This window comes from Pogoniulus pusillus, chromosome 23 (genome assembly GCF_015220805.1).
Source record: "Pogoniulus pusillus isolate bPogPus1 chromosome 23, bPogPus1.pri, whole genome shotgun sequence".
NCBI lineage: Eukaryota > Metazoa > Chordata > Aves > Piciformes > Lybiidae > Pogoniulus > Pogoniulus pusillus.
Genome location: NC_087286.1, coordinates 17,405,561 through 17,424,996, shown reverse-complemented (window position 1 = coordinate 17,424,996; position 19,436 = coordinate 17,405,561). Strand labels below are relative to the sequence as shown.

The following is a 19,436-nucleotide window of genomic DNA, read 5'->3' as shown; positions in this document are numbered from 1 at the left end:
TAACCAGAAACTGTGCCTGGGTAAACGGCATTGCTTCGTGGCCTCGGGAGACCGAGTCTGCTGCCTGCCCTTCAAAGATAAATAAGATTGCACTTGCTGCTTTGCTTTTTCTTTTTCAAGTTTCTTTTTCTCTGGTTGTTATCTTTCGCCCAAATTAGATGGTTGCAGCAGATTGTGAAAAAGGGAAATGAGAGTTTTCTAAACTCAGCTCTGCTAGGGGAAAAGAAGATCCTTCTCTTCTTTGCTGTTAGCTGGGAGGACCAAACTCAGGACCTAACCGTGGAAAAACTATTTTTCACAACTACTTGGAAATCTGAATGGTCATACAGCAGCTGGATTCTTCTTTTTTTTTGAACTGTCATCTTTTTCTGCAGAAAAATCCCCTGTTATCTCAGCCTTGTGGTTAGTAGTTTTTCTTTCCGTGAAGCAGATGATCATATGAGCATCAAGCAGCAGTGTCCTGCTTGAGCTGCTATGCCGTGGCTTGATTTGTTTTGCTTTTTCTAATAGGCTGCTGCAGAACGCTCTGAAGTGATCACCAGCAGTTCAAGAAACATGACAAATTTAAGGATTATATTGAGACCTCTTTGATGTTTTTGTGTGATGTAACCAGGATAAATACAAGGTAAGCGCTCTAGATATTTGTGTGTTGAAAAGTGTTTGTATAAGTATTTTAATGACTGACCATGCTTGCTTTTAACTGGAATAGATTAACTCTCTCTGGCTTAAAGTAGGAACCTGGGGTGGGAAGGCACTTTTCAGGAATGCTGAGCTCAGTTTCTTGTAGTGAAAGTTCACTTTGGAAAAGTAGTCAAGATTTATCTGTAAAAGTCATTGCTAGGACTAGTGAGGGCAGAACAAACTGCTGGATGCTGCTTAAAAATCTCACTGCTTTTATAACAACTCAGTTTCTTTTGGAAACTGACTTTCTTTTGGAACTGGTGAAAATTTCAGTTCAAGTCTTGTTCTCTTCAGTTGTTTGCAAAAAAAAAGGTGGGTTATGTATCTCAGGTGGTGACTTACTCGTGCTTAGTAATTATGCCAAGAGGTGCTTATTACTAGTGGAATGACCTTGCTCCATGACCTTTTCATCTTTCTGGACATGTCAAATAAGTTTGGGATAAACTAACTGTGTATATTTATATCTCTCTTTGTCATCCATTTCCAAACAGTTAATTCCTTTGTTTTTGTGGAGGATACTCCTTCGGTTTTGCATATCCAGCAAAATATACCTAGTTCTTGCTTCCTTACTGTACCAGTTCCTCTAACTAAAAGCTTTATCTCAGTAAATTCCAAAACTAAATGACAAGGGAAGTTCATTAATAACTCCTAAGCAAAATTTACTAGCAAAGAATTTTTCTCCAGTTCATCCTCACCCAGTCTAGTAATTATGATTTTCTTCATATTGCAAATTAATGATTATAACTCTAACTGTATGATGATAAGCTGTCTGTCACCCTGAACACTTCTTTTCATTCTTACTTTGCTGAAGCATTTAGGTGAAAAGTGGCTTTAAGTTTGTTTATTTCTTGCCTTTTTTTTTTCCAGGAGTGATTTAGCAAAGTGGACAGTAATGGAGTATATGAGCACGGGTAGTGATAGCAAAGAAGAGATTGACTTGTTGCTAACTAATTTAAATATGTCTGAGGTGATAGACATCATGGAAGACCTTTATCCAGGTGGAGACCTTGCAGTCTATGAAGACAGCTTAATTACAATGTGTGAAGAGGCAAATCAGAATGAAGAACGTGCAGAATCTTTACTGTTTTGTGAAAGGGAAGTTTCTTTGATGTCTTCTGTCAAATATGGCACTGTGGAAGATCTGCTTGCTTTTGCAAACCAGGTGTCTAACACTGCAAAGCAATTTAAAGGATGCAGACAGCAAGAATCAGGAATCCTCCTGAACGTGGTATGTCTCTTTTCTTTTTACTTAAAAATGATTGACCCTTAGGAGTTAGATCCTAAACAGAAATCTCCCCTCAGTCCCAGGGGTAACACTCTGGCTGTTGTTCTCTGTGCAAGCCTGAGACTGGAGGGGATCTCTGAGGGCATCAAGTCTAGCCCCTGCAATCTCAAGCAGCTGTGGAGAGAGGTCTGTCATTCAGAAGGGTCCACTACATGTTGTCTCTTGGTAATCCTGGAGATTAGGAAGCATTTTCCAACATTGAATACAAACACATTAGAAAAGCAAAAGCCACCAGCCTGGTGGCTTGCAGATTTGGGAGGCGGTTAGAATTTTCCAGTGCCTTGTGTGCATGTAGTAAAACGAATTCATTATGCAAAACTCCCAAATAAGGGTCTAGAAAGTACTCTGCACAAAATACAGGAAACAGTAATGTAATGAGAGTAAGCATAAAGTATCAACTGACTTTTAGAATGACAGTGTTATGTTGTACCACACACCACTAAATTCAGATACAGATGCATTGCTTTGAAACATATTACCTTTTTTTCCCCCCTAAAGTGATTCATGTTCTACAAGTAACTGTAGGTATTAGTGGCATTGAACTTCTATTTAAAATCAGTTGCTCTGGAAATAATCCATTATGGAATGGAAGTTTATTCATATATGTCTGTGTTGCTGCCTCATTAAGAAGTTCTATGTCTGCCATCTTCAATGTCTCACACGTGGTATGTTTTGTATGTGAACACTGTTTGCTTGAGGCTTGCTGGTTGCTCAGGTGTGCAATAGCACAGGGTGTTGCTTTGTTCTGATTTGCAGGCAGCACTGCAGTATTGCAAGGCAGGCACTTCTAAACTCTGTAATTGAGTTTCTTAGTGAAGTGACACTAATATTAAAAGTTTCCTCTACTTGGGATAGCGACTGTTCTACATACTGGTGCTTGTTTGGCTTGCACCTTGTTCCTGCAGCTGCATACAATTGGTATGACCCATGTACTGTTTAGGTGCACGTGATCCCATTAAGCAACAGGGAATTGGAGGCCTGGCATTTACCTGTCCGTGCATTTCAGCAGGTACACTGGAAATACCTACAGCATTTCAGTTAGGGTCAGGAGTGCTTCTCATTGCCTGGTGACCCCACTGACTGCACCATGGCTCACTTCACAAAGGGTTCTAGAGTGCGCAAGCTGGATTGCTTTCCACTGAAACTAAACTGGAGGATGTGTTAGAGCCACAGATGAGCATTTCCACCACAGGACCAGTCTAGGAATTAGTCCTGAAATCCTCCTGAAAACATGCATAGTGTGGGGGCTGTTGCGTTCTTGCTCTGCAAGTCCACTCTGCTTGGTCTATATTCCTTTTCAGGACAGGTGCAGCTCATGTGGATTAGTGAGTCTCAATCCCTGGAAATGCAGAAGTGAGCAGGCAAGATGTCCAGATTGCTGCTCTGCATCTTGGCTCTTACCAAGTAGAGGCTGGATGTTAGGAGGAAGTTGTTGCCAGAGAGAGTGACTGGCATTGGAATGGGCTGCCCAGGGAGGTGGTGGAGTTGCCATCCCTGGAGGTGTTGAAGACAAGACTGGATGAGGCACTTAGTGCCGTGGTCTAGTTGACTGGATAGAGCTGGGTGCTAGGTTGGAATGGATGATCTTGCAGGTCTCTTCCAACCTGGTTGACTCTATGATTCTAGAGGAGAAGCTCATTCTGCATATCCTAAGCAAAATATTTTTGTTAAAAGACACAATTCCCCCATCAGTTCAGAACTTATCCTCCCCAAAAATAAGAACTTCCAAGTGCTAACTTATTTCATGTAGATCCTAGTCACTAATGACAGTTTTTAGCAGTCAAGGAGATACTTTCCAAGTTGAAAAGCCTGAACATAGTTAAAACACTGAAAGGTTTTCTACATTACATCTTCAAAAGAAGTTTGAACCCAGTAATCTTCCTAATGTGCTGTTAAAAAGAGTAGCTGAAGAGCCCAGTATGTGAGGCCATGTGACAGATCTGATATGATAAATATCCTTGATCTGCTTTTGCATAGCTTCAAGAATCTCAGTAAAATAGCAGTAACCAGGTTAATGATATTCCAGATACTGACAATACTGTATATCCCTGGATTTATTAGGAGCATATTCACAGGAAACATTACTAATTCCTTAGCTGAAACAGTATTAAGAGGCTGAAGAAAGAGCATCACATCTGAAGCAGCACTCACATGTCTATAGTTAGGAGTTTAGAATCATAGAATGGTTTAGGTTTGAAGTGACCTCAAAGGTCATCCAATTCCAACTCCCCGCCATAGGCAGGGACACCTCCCACTAGAACAGGTCACTCAAGGCCCCATCCAGCCTGGTCCTGAACACCTCCAGGGAGGTTGTGGATGACAGAATCACAGAATGTGATCTTCAGTCATGTTCTGTGATTCTGTCATTCACAACCTTCCTGGGCAACCTGTGCCAGTGTCTCACCACCCTCACTGGAAAGAACCTCTTCCTAACACCTAGTTTAGATCTCCCCTCTGCCAGTTCAAACCCATTACCCCTCATCCTGTCATTACAAGACCTTGTAAATAGTCCCTCCTCAGCCCTCCTGTAGGCCCCTTTCAGATACTTCAAGGCTACTACAGGGTCTCCTCAAATCCTTCTCTTCTCCAGGCTGCAGAGCCCCACCTCTTGTAGCCTGTCCTTGTAGAAGTGCTCTCTGATCATCAGAGGTCTGGAGCATCATCAGAGGTCTTTCTGTCATGTGTAGAGGAAGGGAGCTGTTTCTGTGGAAGATTTAGAGCAAGATACTGACTTAGATGCTCTGAATTGCTGCCTGGGAGCACCTTCCTGGCCTCACTGACCATACAGAGAACCAAAACTCCCAACATGACCCACCTAAAGCAGACAGTGTGACTCTCACTGTGGTTTTTTTTCCTAAATACAATATAAAACCAGAAGAAGATGGCTGGTAAAATTGTGACAGACTACTTCTACCTTTTACTAGGCAGCAGAAAGTCTGGTACAAGATGCAAAATGTAGCCATGTTCCCTTAGCAGCAGATGTGATATTAGGAAACACTGAAACTCTTGCTCACGTGGTGTAAGGTAGCCAGTGAGCAAGAGGTATGCGGCGTAACAAGTTGGGTCGCAGGAAGGACGAAGGCGCAGGTAGATCTAATAACAAGGGGCAGGTAATTTCATTAACCCAGCTGCTGTTGTTGTTGTTTCGAGCCAATTAATTGCAACTTACACTTTGTAAAGTTAGTCAGTGGAGAGAAATGTGGATGCCTGGACTGTGAATGAGTGCCACACCTCACATGCTGTTCCCATTTGGTGTTTCTAAATAAAGCCTGCCAAACAGACCGCACGCAGCATGTGCATACAGAAGGGATACTTTTCCCTCCCCACCCCCCCTTCTCTGCATGTAGAAAATTAATTAGGCTTGAAGTGCTTTGCCTTGTGGTTGCTTTTTGGTTTAATTTCTGGGCTGTTTTTAATTACTCTGCAGATCACCCCCAAGAATGGGCGCTATCAGATTGACTCGGATGTGCTGCTGTTTCCTTGGAAGCTGACTTACAGGAACATTGGCTCTGATTTTATTCCTCGAGGAGCTTTTGGGAAAGTGTATTTGGCCCAAGATAGAGAAACCAAGAAACGAATGGCATGCAAACTGGTATGTTAGTTCAGCAGCTTTATCTCTGTGCAAACATTGTACATGCAGTAGAGTTTCAAATATGTCTGCATCACAAGAGACACATGGACCTGCTGGAGCAGGTTCAGAGAAGTGTCACAAAGACGATCAGCAGGCTGGAAAGGCTGAAGGAGCTAGAGTTCTTTAGCCTGGAGAAGAGGAGGCCTCACTGGAGGTCACTCTGGAGAAGGGTGACCTCACTGCTGTCTACAACTACCTGAGGGGAGGTTGTAGCCAGGTGGAGTTGGTCTCTTCTGCCAGGCAACCAGCAACAGAACAAGGGGACACAGCCTCAAGCTGTGCCAGGGGAGGTATAGGTTTGATATTAGGAGGAAGTTCTTCACAAGATAGTGATTGGCATTGGAATGGGCTGCCCAGGGAGGTGGTGGAGTTGCTGTCCCTGGAGGTGTTGAAGAAAAGACTGGATGAGGCACTTAGTGCCATGGTCTAGTTGGTTGGCTAGGGCTGGAGGATAGGTTGGACTGGATGAGCTTGGAGGCCTTTCCCAACCTGATTGATTCTATGATTCTTGTGAAGACAGGTTGAAGGAATTGAGGCCGTTCAGCCTGGACAAGAGAAGCCTCTGGGTTAGAGCTGCATTTCAATATCTGAAGGGGACCTACAGGAATGTTGGGGAAGGACCGTTTGGAAGGGCTTGTAATGATAGGATGAGGGGCAGTGGTTTGAAACTGGAGCAGGGGAAATTTAGTTTGGACAAAAGGAAGAAGAAATTATTTACAATGAGAGTGGTAAAATACTGGGACAGGATGCTCAGAGATGTGGTTGAGGCCCTGTTCCTGGTGATATTCAAGGTCAGACTCGATGTGGTCCTGGGCAGCCTGATCTAATTGGGGATGTTGCTGCTCACTGCAGAGAGATTGGACAAGATGACCTTTGAGGGTCTCTGCCAACTCAGTGCAATCTGTAAATCACATTCCACCATTAGACTGGTGATCATCTTGGGTTTGTTGGCTTACACAAGGCAGGGAAAATGCATGTTTCTAACTGTGAACTTGATTTAGTTTTTTGGCTTTAAGACTGCAAAAGTTTCTGCATTTTGAAGTATCTGTAAGTATGTGTTACTGCCACGTGGACAGGCCTGCTGTGCTGTGGGGGCTGAAGAATTTCTACTTGTCCTGCTGTACTCTTGGTAGTAAAATACCAGCATGAGATCACGTTTCTCCTGGAGATGATAGCAAAACCATGTTGCTGCAGGTGGTTTTAGGATCTTGTGCTTTAACTGGGGTCCTTGAACTTAAGTTTTTTTTTATTTCAGTGCCAATAATGTCCCTGAGGGCTCATCTTACCTGCAGCTCTCGTTGTGTTCTGGCTAGTGACTGAGCTTAAGGTTGTCAGATGTCTGAAGAAAACTGCTGAGCAGTCCTCTGGTTTTAAGCAAACCAATGTTTTCTTTCAACTTAACAGTTCTGAATTAGGCAGTGAATATTCAGGGTTGCTAAAAGTTCATCTGGGAAATGACTTTGCATCCCCTGACTTTTGAATCAGTACCTGTATTGCCCCTGTATGTGAGAGCTGGGGAGGCAGCTGCATGTGGCAGTTGTGCCCCTTGCAGTCAGCATGTCTCCATGAAGACAGATGCATTTTGCTGCTCCTGCATAATCCACTGCAGAATTAAAGCATCCCAATGTATCAGAAAATGCAGTTTCTCCTGGCAACAGAAAGATTAGCCTCTTCTTTGGTTCACGCTCACATTGGTTGGACTCGAGGATCCTCAGGGTCTTTCCCAGCTGAAACAGTTCTATGGTTCTAGGTCTGCTGAGGGAAGGAGAATAGAGAGAGTGATAGTAGCCTTTCCATGTGTGAACAAGCACTGGGTTTATTGTCTTTGCAATCTGCTGCCAGTACTTTTAAAAGAAATCCAGAGCTGCCAGATGCTGCCTTTAAAGCAGGTTTCATTTCTTTTAAGCCATAAACCAGTGCTGATAAGGATTGACTTAAGGTCAGTGCTGCTTCTTAGCGTGGTTTGTCTGTACAGTGCTGAGTGCTGCAAGCACTGATCCACCTGTCAGACAGGTCTATGGCTGCAGCAGAGCAGAGGAGACTGCACAAAGCTAATGGAAAAAGCAGCAGGATTTTTATCTCCTTCACCAGGAAGTTTGCACAGAGCTTTTGCGTAACCGCCAGATTTTGACGGGAATAGCTCTTACTACATTGCTTGTTCTGGAAGATTACACTTTTTATTTGGGCATCATTCCAAAACCTCTCTCAACTTTAAACAGGATATATCTCAACTGGAAAAGAAGAACAAGTCACAGGATTGACATAAAACCCCATACTTTAACAAGTGGATCACGGGATCGAAATAAAACTCTTGTGTTTTAACACACAGCTAGGAGAGCTTTGCTTCCTCCTTCCTTTTAAATCTGTAGGAGCATTAGTGTTAGTATGGATAACTTGGTTTTTAAGCTGCTTTCCTGTGGTTTTGTTTCAATGCCCTAGGTGCCAGTGGAACAGTTCAAACCTTCAGATGTTGAAATACAGGCATGTTTCCGGCACGAAAACATTGCCGAATTATACGGTGCTATTTTATGGGATGAGACAATCCATCTCTTTATGGAAGCTGGAGAGGGAGGATCTGTCATGGAGAAGCTGGAGAGCTGTGGTCCTATGAGAGAATTTGAAATCATCTGGGTGACAAAGCACATTCTGAAAGGACTTGATTTTCTTCACTCCAAGAGGATAATCCACCACGATATCAAACGTATGTGTATGCGATTGCTTGGTGTGCTTTCTGGTCTAGGCTGGGGCTGAGGCTGACTTGGGGGCACATAGACTCATCTCTGGGAAGAAGGGAGGGATAATGCACAACAAATGACAAGGTCATAGCTCTTTTGTCTTTGTCAAGTGACTCAATTTGAAATAGAAACCTGAAGAAAATGAGTGAAGTTATCAGTCTGTGTTTAGGCAGAAGTTTTCCTCTTTCCATGTAAATTCATCCTGGCTGCTTCCAGGCTCACCTTACACTTGCACCTTCTTTTAGGTGTTAAGACTCTTCCTCAAGCTGCAACTAAACACATAATTTGTATTGTTGTTTTGTTTTTTTCTTTCAACAATGACTATAAATTCTAGTCTGTATTTACTTCTAAAATGCTCTGGGTATTGACATGTATAAATCATCAGAGGTAACCCTAAATTCAAGACAGTAATATTCAATGGCTTAACATTTTAATTCTAATGCATTATATTAACTTTAATATTAAGCACTGTTTCTCCCAGCACCACCTCCCCCTACAGCCAGAAAAGTTCTTTCTTTTTAGTACCAGTGCTTTTGATTGCAGACATTTGTATAGGTTAATCATTAGTAAACTTGAGGGTTTAAAGTAGAAATATGCAAACTGAAGTGTTACAATGAATAGTTTACAGAAGGTAGCAACATTTTGCTGAAGTTTCATCTTGGCTTTGCAATTTCTTTAAGTCAGTGTGGGTCAATACTTTGAGATTTACACTTTTGAGATTCTGGTAACTCTAAAACTGCTTCATTTTCCCCTGAGCTCTGCTTTCTCACTTGTAGTAAGAGGCTTTCCTCTGAGTTTATTCTAATTAGCAGTAACAATGACATTAATTAAAAGATTCAAAAACCAAAGCAGCCAATACCCAACCCATTTCATTGAGATAACAGACAGAAGAAGCAGTCCATTGTGAATGTGGTGGATGTGAATGTGGTTTGCCTTTTCCAGCCTCTTTCTTCATTACTGGATGCAGGGCAGAAGCCAAGGTGGGGGCCTCCTGGGGCTGATGGGTACCAGTCCTGGAGATGCCAGGGTACAAACCCTGGCCACATTCCTGCCTGCAGGGAGCTGTTTGGTTTGAGGAGGTGATGTGGGTATCCCACCCCTTTAATGGCAGCCATGCCCACTGCCTAACAAAGTGGTCTCTGCCCAAGGGAGCAAGGTGGGTGTTTTCTGTCACCAGAATCAAGAGAAATGGCTGTTTCCCAAACATCTCTGATTTTTCCTTCCCTGCATCCACTGCTGTTCAGTCTCTGTCCTGCTGACGAAAGAGGAGATGGAGTTTTACTGAGAGAAAGACTGCCCTGAGCCAGGAAGGGGAGAAGGCTTTTTTATTGGCATTTAAGAGGAGTTCAGAGTTGGCACTCATTTAAACCCTTGGTTGGAAAGCAAGGCTATTTATTGAGGGGAACCTCAGCCCAAAATCAGCTGGAGCTGAGTGCAGTCCCAAGGAGGCAGCAGAGCATGCTGCACTGTGGCAGCGTGGCCCTCTGCACCATCCTTTCTGTAGTGTTTTCAGTCCATATGTTTAAAGGTGTCCCTAAAGTCACATGTTTGTGCAGTTTTGTAGCTCTGGCAAGGAGGTGGGGGTGTGAAAGATCGCTTCAGGAACCAGTGCTGCTGAAATCAAGCCTGCATCTTCCCACTGGCTGGTCACAGTGGACACTGTCAAGATGGAAAGTGACCCACAGTTTCCTCTAGGAGAAAATGTGTTTGTGTTCTGTAACTTGGAGACTTCATTTGTCCACACCTCTGAAACAGCAAACAAGAAATTTTCAAGGCTTACAGAGAGCACTACCTCCATAAATATTTGATCAGAAATACAACTGCAAAGAAGGCCTCTGAGTACAAAGTCCTGCCTGAGGCAGAGTTTTTTGGGAAGAAAGTGAATTAAGCTCCTAGATAATGCTGCAATTCAGTGGGAGTTTGGAAGTCTCTTGTCTTTTATTGCTTTTGCAGCCATAGTCATCACTCTGAGCCACTCTGGCTGACTGATGCAGGAGACTGGTGTGACTGCTGTTGTTTGCTCTCTGCTTCTGTCTTCGTTTAATAGTGTAGAGTAGCCTCTTGACCAACAGTTACGTTGTTTGTGGTCATGCACAGCATACTCTTCACCTTGGAGATCATTAAGCATGTTCAAAGCAAGCCTTGCTGAGGTGCCTACCAGTCTTCCACCTTCCTCCCTTATCTTGAGCCATTTTCTCTCTCTCCTAGCTTCAAAACCAGAAGAAAAAAAAAGAAAGTGACCAATTGTGGATTCTTCTTATACTTAAACCTGAACAGTTTGAATTTTAAGATATAATTTAAAATTGGACCCGGTCACTAACAGACCCTTTTTGGCTAAAAGAAGGACCATGAGACTGGTTGTGCTACCTCTTTTCTCAGGCTAACATCCAAATCAAAAGAGATGTGTTGTAAAATGAGTGCTCGTGGTGCTAGAAACTGAAATGTCATCTTTTTGTTCTTTTCTTTTAGCAAGCAATATTGTCTTTATGTCAACTAAGGCTGTTTTGGTGGATTTTGGCCTAAGTGTTCAAATGACTGAAGACATTTACTATCCCAAAGACCTTAGAGGAACAGAGGTAAGAAACTGGAGGGGCAAAATCCATTGTGTTGTCTTACTCTCATGGTTGTGATGCTTAGAGTCAGATTTGGAGCTTCAGGGTACAGGCTGGGCAAAAGGGTTTTGTAATCAAAAAGTTACAAGTAAACAGTAGTATAAGCTTAATTATGTCTTTATTTTCAATTTGCTGAATGGAGAATTAGGTGTTACACTTTGAAAGCTGTATCATCTTCTCTGCAGTCCCATTTGTTAGTGATCATTAAATCCGAAGGTAGAAAAATCAGGGTTCACTGAAATCAAATAAAGGATCAGTGCTGTGAGGAGAGTTGTTTGCAGTGGATCAGCTTCAAACAGGAATTTGTTCTCTGCTGTACCAGGGATTTCCTCTGAAACACCTGCTCTGGACCAGAGTGACCTGCTCAGCACAGTAGTTTGACTCCTCCTTTGAAACTGCAGAAATTACAGCCCTCTGGGTTCCATCCCTTAGCATTTCTAAGCTCTGTTCCCCATCCAGATGTAACCCTTCTGTCCTTTGGGTGTTACGTATGGCATGGTTGATGATTATCTGCTACACTTGCTTAGGCATTACAGTGATGTAGGTGGGGACCTTTTAAATGTTCTCAGTGACTTTGACTCTGAACATGCAGAGGTCCTGCACACTGCTTGAGCTTGAGCTACACTCATGCCTTGTTGTTTTCAGGGCTGGAGCTTTAGCAGTGCCAATTATCTTGGATAGCTGCTGCAAATGTAGCTTTGCATGCTCTCTGCTGCCAGAGGAGGTTGTTTACAGGAAATCCTCCAGCTGAAACTTGGGCAGTTACTGTTTTCCTAGTTTTCCACAGCATAGGCATGTGTTCAGAGGGCTCCTTTGCATAACTAAAAGAGAGCATTTCACATCAGGCTTGTTGGGTGATTTATTTTTTCAAGATATTTGGGAAAATATTGGAATGTTTATTTTGACTGTCCTTCTAGACAGGGGAGTTAAGAGCTTAAAATTCTTACTGTACTGGATGCAACATACTTCCTGGCATTTAACGTACGTGCTTGGAGGGGGGGGTTAGTTTAGTTTGGGGTTAGAGAGGGTTTTGTGTGCTGCTGCTGAGAATAAGAAAAGTGGATGAGTTGGAAGCTCTGGTAGCATATTTCATAAGGATGGAGATATGTGTAAACAGGAAATCTCCAGGTTTGTGGAGTGGTGATGATGTGCTCCTGGCTGTTGGAGACAGGCCAGGTTCATAGTGGTAAGGACAACTGTGAAAAACACTTCTTTATTTAGTAGGAAGAAAATTATTCTGCACTGTTAAGCACCTGCAGTCGTGTCTTCAGAAAGTGAATAATCCCCACAACCCTGAAGCGTGGTGGTGCTTGGTGTTAGCTGCCTCAGGGGAGAAGCAGCCAGTCCTTGGAATCAGCAGTCCTGCTGTTCTGCCACAGCACCACAGGCCAGAAGTAAGGTTGCAGAAAAAGGACTGGGAAAGGAGATTTTCAAACAGCAAAGGCTTACAGGAACATTAAGAATGCCAGTCTATAAGTTTTTCTGCTCACGCTCTTCCTCTTAGGCATCCTCCTCTCTGCAGATTGCCTGATCAGTCTCCCACAAATGTCTTTGATAGCATGTTTTGTTTTTTCAACATAAGATCTTGACTCCAAAGTCTTCCTGAGTTTTGCACCCTCTGTTATGCAGCTTTAAGATGTGCTGCAGTCATCCCAGAGTGCTGTTGCTGCATGTGGTTGTGTAGCAACTTGTTAGGGCTGTCACTGCCATGCACCATCACGATGCCTGTGGACAGGCTGGGTTCTTTTATGTGTGGTATTGGCAGGGGCTCATGAAATGGCAGCTGGAGTTACCTTTCTCCTGTGCATCTTCTTTCTCCTCTTGGGGGTTAGAATTTTTATTCACTTCTATAGGACAGAAAGTCTGAGTATTGTGAATCTTCTTTGCGTTTATGAAAATCAATAGCTGCAATTCTGGGGAGAATGATTGGATGAGTGATAGATTTCATTGAGTTGGTGTAGCATGAAAAACCTGGGGTTTCTGGGTAAGTCATGCAGCACAGTAGACCATGGCTGTGGTCAAACTCCTCTGCAGGAAATTACCTTTCTAGGCATTTGCTATGCTTGCTGTTATGCTTCAGTTAGCTTCAGTTGAGCCAGTTAGCTTCAGTTGAGCCATTTGAGGTGTGGGGGGGAAAGTTGCCTGCTAGGGTTTTATTGAATGTGGAAGGTGTGATTCATTTGCAGGAATGCTAAACTCAAACTAGCCCAGCGTGAAGGAAAGGGCTGGTTTTTAGTGGAGTCATGTCTCTGGTCTGACAGGCAGCCAAGTGCCAACCCAGCAGTAGGGAGGAGTGAGAATGGTAAGGTGAAGATAGGCTTGGGCTGCCAACTTTGGTGACAACTTTGGCCAGTATAAACCAGTCTAAAATCACAGCTTAGGTGCATGTCTCCATTTGGCTTTTGCTACTCTTCAGTCAAGGTGCATCTTTACTGTTCTCACAGCTGGGCTGTAATTGTAGACAGGCTCTTGTTCCAGCATCCTTTTCTCCTCAAGAAGGCAGCTGCTTTTTTTCTTCTTTATACACAGATGTCACTCAAGTTGCACTGTATTTGCTAATCACTTCTTTGTGCAAAACCAGAACTTCTCTTCTCTGCTTCTTAGGAGACTTAGGAGTGGCTGGTGCAGATGCTCTCTATCTTTGCCCGGAGGATAGCAATGGGGAGGACTCGGTAGCAGCTGTAGATTCCTGCTGAACCTTTGTCCATGCCTCTGCTCTGAAGCTCTGTGCTGCAGATAGGGTTTGTGATTTAGTGGGAAATATTCCATGGCATTTGAGTGAACCCTACAGCTCTTCTGGGTCTGTGGTAATAAGCCGTCCAACCATGTGGCAATGACTTAATTTCCTGCTCTTGTGTCAGTTAATGGCTTTTAATGTGACTCTTTGTGGCAGGATGACTTGAACTAATTACAGTTCTGTTTGGATCCTTTAAAGGGAAATTGGGTGAGGGAAGAGTGGAGACTAGAAGCAAATAGGGCGGCTTGCTAACCTCATGTGTTGTGGGCTGTGCCCACGTTGTGTTGAAACCGCTGGTGGTGATGGTGGCCGAGCTGTGCGAGCAGCTCCTGCCAGTTGCGGGGTGTGCCTCCTGCATCCTGCCCATCTGGTTCTCCTCTGGCTCTGCTCCCGAGCTGCCTGGAGCTGGCAGGAGCTTCCCACTCAATCTTCGTGTTTTTAACAAAGGCAAACGTTTCAGTGAAATGTTTGGATGGAAACTGTATTTTGGGTTAGATGAGATTAGAGTTGTTGGTTTAAAAACAAGGATAGAAGAGGGATACTCCCTTAATAGCTGCTCTGAGAGTAACCCGGGGGAAAGGACATGCAGCAGGACTTAAGAGACCTGGATTTTTGTTTATGCATTGCCTTAGACCTGGCTGGCTCCTCACCTGCCATTTCTTGGGATAAGGCCCCAAGATGCGGGTGATAGGACAAGGTGGGGAGAGGAGAAGGGTAAGGAAGACAGGAAGATGTGCTTCTGTCAGCTCTCCCCAGAAGAGTTGTGAAGTATCTGATGTTAACAGGGGTCTGAGGAGCGGACTCCTACCCCAGAGTCACCCTTGTTAGCCTGGTACATGCCCATGTTGTTGAAGCAGAGTGGAGCAGTCCTGCAGTGCCTCACACAAACTGGCGATTCAGGCACCTCCTTTGCCTATAGAGGGGTGAGGTTCCTGAACACAGCTGAATGAGGCAGAGCCTTGGCTTGAACATCAGCCTTCTAAAGCTCAGCTGAGTCTCATAGCCACTGAACTGGGGCATGTCTAGGGAGGGTAAACCCAGAACAGGACTTTGTCCAGGTGTCAGAGCAGAAAAATATTATTCTCTGGATGCAGGTTGGTCTTTATGCTGCTAGCACCATTCGGATGTATCCCTTCAGAGCCAGGTTTCCCAGGTCACAAAATGTCCTGATTTGTGTATGTTTATTGCTTTTCCCTATTGACTAATCTCTTTTTTACTGTTCTGCACAGATTTACATGAGCCCTGAAGTTATTCTCTGCAGAGGCCACACAACAAAGGCGGACATCTACAGCATGGGAGCTACAATTATTCACATGCAAACTGGCATCCCACCCTGGGTGAACAGATACCCTCGTTCTGCTTATCCCTCCTACCTCTATATTGTGAGTGTCCTCAGCAAAGCTGTAGCTCAGTTTCAGTTGAAGGGTTTCCTGTGCCCTTGTCTGGGAAAGCTCCAGTCATCTAAAAACTATCAAAGTGTTTCTCAGAGAGATGATCTCATCCTTTTTTTTTTGCTTCAGGGGAGGGAAGTGGGTTTTGATTGTTTAGGGGAAAGCAGAGGCTGAATGGGAGTCATCTCTGTCGTTTGTGTTCACAATTCACAGAGCTTGAGTATGCTGCAAGGACAGGGCTAGAACAGTGTTAAAACTTGATTGGAACAAGCCCATCTGTGTCCTGCTTGTCTGTTTTGCTTAGAAGTTGCAAATGAAAACTGAAGCCTGGCAAATCTGATTTTCAGATACTTTTACTGTGGTACTGATGAATTTGCTTTGCACCTGATTTTAGGCTTGCCTTGAGTTTTAAACTTAAGAGAAAAACTTGATTTTTAAAAGGTGGATGTTGTGCAGCCGTTCTGTTCTAATTGATCCACCCAGCTCAGGGAGAGGATGAGTTGTAAGTGGGGAATTTCCAGGCCACTCGTGGTTAGCTGTGGCTTCCTCTTCCATTGTTTTTGGAATAACTGTTTTAATGGTCTTCTTTTGGTTCCAACAGATCCACAAGCAAGCTCCCCCCTTAGAGGACATTGCTGAAGACTGCAGCACTTCCATGAGAGAGCTGATAGAGGCAGCTCTAGAAAGGAATCCTAATCATAGGCTGTCTGCAGCAGATTTGCTGAAACACGAAGCCTTACACCCACCCCCAGAAGAGCAGCCACGGTGCCAGAGCCTGGACTCAGCACTGTTTGAGAGGAAAAGACTATTGGCAAGGAAGGAGCTGCAGCTGCCAGAAAACATTGCAGGTAGTGAGATCGAGCTTACTTACCGTGCACTTTGTAGATTTTACTTTGTCTGAAAACTTGAGTGTTTAGAATCAAACCAACTCCAAAGGCTTCTGGCAAGTGACCAGTAAACAACTCAACCCTGTGAGATCAGAGCCAGAGCTCATTATGTGAAACGCCCATTGACTTCAGCAGGGGAAGAGCTCAGCCTAAATTCTGCAGCTCCAGAAGGGCTGGCTCCTGAAAAAACTCTGGGCTGTCATTCAGGACACTTCATGAAGCAGAAGTGTGGGTGTCGAGAAAGGTGACAGTCTCTTTTCAGTGGTGTCCTTTGATAGGACAAGGGGCAGCAAACAGAAGCTGGACACTGGAAGTTCCACCTCAAAATGAGGGAAAACTTTTTTACTGTGAGGGTGACAGAGTCTTGGAGCAGGATGCCCAGAGAGGTTGTGGAGTCTCCTTCTCTGGAGACTTTCAAGACCCATCTGGACATATTCCTGTGTGACCTGACCTGGGTGATCCTGCTTTGGCAGGGGGACTGGACTCAATCTCTGGAGGTCCCTTCCAACCCCTACCATCCGTGATTCTATAACAATAAGTACTGTGATGTGGCTGAGTGTTAGCAGTGCGAACATTTAGTTTTAAAACCAAAAGTAGCTAGGATAGAACACAGTTCCCTTGTGCATTAGTAAGTGCTTTATGAAGGGTACTACATAAACCATCTAGGATATTCAATGTGTCCTCAGATAATATCAAACCTAAGGGAAATTCAGTGCCAGCAGTCTGCTAGTAGGCTTCAGAATGCTTTAATTCTACTTCTGTATTTTGCCTTGTGGGTGCATAGTCCTTTGACTGGCTCAGGCCATCTGAATCAATTCTTTTGAAAAGTACTGAAAATGAAGTGAAAAAGAAAAAATGGAACTTTAATTTAGGTGCTTGAGATTCCAGGGTACTCATTATACAAGTATTCAGGGGAGTGCTGCCACTGCAAACCAGGCCTGGATTCTTCAGACCATGATTTAAAAGAAACAGATAAAGCTGAGGTTGATGGTCCTGTATTTGTTCTGTACTGTCACATCAAGTGACACAAAGAGGATGTCATCTGTTTAGACAAAAATTCCCCCAATGAAGGGGAATTCTCAGCTGGCAGAAAGCTTGCAGGTTGGGTTTTTTTCCTGCAGCAAACTTTCCTAATAGCACTGTGGCTTAGAGGTTGTCCCAGCTGATGGAAATAGTTGAACACACTTGGCTGTTTTCAGCAGTGCACTGCTTACCTTTCTTTGCCCCAGCACTGAGGGGTGGTTTGCTGTCTCCATTTTATGTGAGGTTTATGTTAATTATAGATTAATCATAGAATCAATCAGGTTGGAAGAGACTTCCAAGATCAGCCACTCCAACCTAGCACCCAGCCCTATCCAGTCATCTAGACCATGGCTCTAAGTGCCCCATCCAGGCTTTGCTTGATCACCATCAAGGGTGGCAACTCCACCACCTCCCTGGGCAGCCCATTCCAATGCCAATCACTCTCTCTGGCAGGAACTTCCTCCTAACATCCAGCCTACACCTTCCCTAGCACAACTTGAGACTGTGTCCCCTTGTTTTGTTGCTGGTTGCCTGGCAGAAGAGACCAATCCCACCTGGCTACAACCTCCCTTCAGGTAGTTGTAGACAGCAATGAGCTCTGCCCTGAGCCTCCTCTTCTGCAGGCTGCACACCCCCAGCTCCCTCAGCCTCTCCTCACAGGACTGTGTTCCAGGCCTCTCACCAGCATTGTTGCCACTGTAGTGTCCTTAACCATGAAGCTTTCTAAACCACAGATAAATAAAAGCAAATATCAGGCCAATAATTCCAGTAAGGTCTACAGCCATGAAACTGAACAAATGTTGCTACTTGTGCAACAATTACATGCTTTGTTTGTCTTCTTTTTAGATTCATCATTGTGTACTGGGAGCATGGAAGAGTCAGACCTGCTGAAGAGGCAAAGATCACTCTACATAGATCTTGGAGCTCTTGCTGGTTACTTCAATATTGTTAGGGGACCACCAGCCTTGGAGTACGACTGACTCAGTAACATTTTATGTTTCAGGTCAGAAATGGACCTCTACCTCTTAAAACCTGATTTTAAGACTTGATTTTCAAATTTGTACATAAACCAAAATTTGCCATTATGGGCTGTCAAATGTGAATAGTGTTTAATTGCACAGATGATTAAGCTAAACCCTTAGGGGCTCTGATAAGCTGATCCTAAACAACAATATTTGTGCATCTGCTGGTTGACCAACAAGAAGGTGGCAAAAAGAACACTGCTAGAAATGTCTCAATCCAGCATATCTTTCTGTGCTGGGTCTTGCACTTTTGTAAAGCTTGTAACATGTGCTTGCAAATACTGCCATGAAAAATACATATATGTGTGTGTGTAATTCAGCCTGCGGGTTGTAAGATTCTGTCTCTCTGAACTGTCCTTAGAGAAGACCTTTCCAAAGAAAAATGTCTTTGATTTAACCAGTCAAAGACTGGGTCAGTGTTGTTCTGTCTTCGAGACTTGGCCTGTCTCTGGTCAATCTTAATGGAAATGAGGCCCCCCCACCCCTACCTTAAGCTGGGCTAATTTTTATCAGCTATCTCTGGAGCCAAAGCATCACTCGGTCACAGATGTGTTTGTGAAAGCCAAGCAGGGCACTGTCCCACTTCTCTGTGGGCAGAGGGAATCTTTCCCTGGCTGTGTTGGTTAGCTCTGGGAACAGCACAGCAAGCTGGCCCTGACTCCGCCTGCTTTCTACATTACAGATACTGCAAGGCTATCTTGGGTAGTTTTCAAGGACAGATCAAATGTTATTCCCTGTTGGTAATAGTGGGCAGGTTCCAGCCTCTTGCTTTTTAGTCCTTTCAAATTGTACAGGTGTATAATTGCTGTGAGTGCTGTGGATTGGAAAGCCTGTCAGGAGCGACGGGCTGCGTTTCTGTTCCTATGGAAATGGAATTACATTGCTCCTATATTACATGTGCCTCCTATATTTGAAACATGATGTTTTGGATGCTAGTAAAACTATGTGGACTGCATAGTTCTGTACATCCCATGGGATGAGAATGTAAACTTTTATAAAACTCTTTTGGATGCTTAGGATGAGTCTTTATAAGCATTTGTGTTTAAGTGGCATACTGTGTATGTTGTACACTGAACCCTCGTGAGAAGCACAGTCTCTCTTTTGTGCCTCTGTTATTTAATGCTGCTCCTGTCTGACAGATGATTTCCACTTTGGTACCCATTCGGTCAAATGAATAAACTCAGCTCAGTGCCTTGAGATGTGGTCACTCTGTTCTTTCATCTTTGAAAACAGCGTGGGGCTGTGGCTGTGTTTGGGTCCAACCTTCCCGACCATGGCCCAGGTACACTACACACATCGTTCCACTGACTGGGGAGTTGGGTAGAGGTTGTCACTGATGGATTTTGGCTCTACCTAGAGCCAGTGAATGTTATCAAGTAAGCCCCATTCTCAAACCCTAGCCCTCCTTCTGGGCTGCCTAAGTGTTGTGAAG

The 19,436-nt window shown here is 44.0% G+C and overlaps 1 protein-coding gene across 1 annotated transcript; it reads left to right on the top strand.

Annotated features, from left to right (window-relative positions):
• Positions 1–96: 96 nt before the first annotated feature.
• MAP3K8 (mitogen-activated protein kinase kinase kinase 8) lies at positions 97–19,201 on the top strand. Its single transcript, XM_064162957.1, has 9 exons — positions 97–402; positions 511–625; positions 1,549–1,909; positions 5,394–5,558; positions 8,037–8,298; positions 10,802–10,908; positions 14,911–15,063; positions 15,674–15,920; positions 17,829–19,201. The coding sequence occupies exons 2-9, from the start codon at positions 591–593 to the stop codon at positions 17,960–17,962; spliced, it is 1,464 nt and encodes a 487-aa protein (XP_064019027.1). The 5' UTR covers positions 97–402; positions 511–590; the 3' UTR covers positions 17,963–19,201.
• Positions 19,202–19,436: the final 235 nt, after the last annotated feature.

Excerpts from the sequence above, each read along its gene's own strand:
- MAP3K8 (XM_064162957.1), top strand. The coding sequence starts at position 591 with ATGTTTTTGTGTGATGTAACCAGGATAAATACAAG. Across the intron at positions 5,559-8,036 it reads AACGAATGGCATGCAAACTG|GTGCCAGTGGAACAGTTCAA; the intron begins GTATGTTAGTTC and ends TCAATGCCCTAG. Across the intron at positions 15,921-17,828 it reads GCTGCCAGAAAACATTGCAG|ATTCATCATTGTGTACTGGG; the intron begins GTAGTGAGATCG and ends TCTTCTTTTTAG.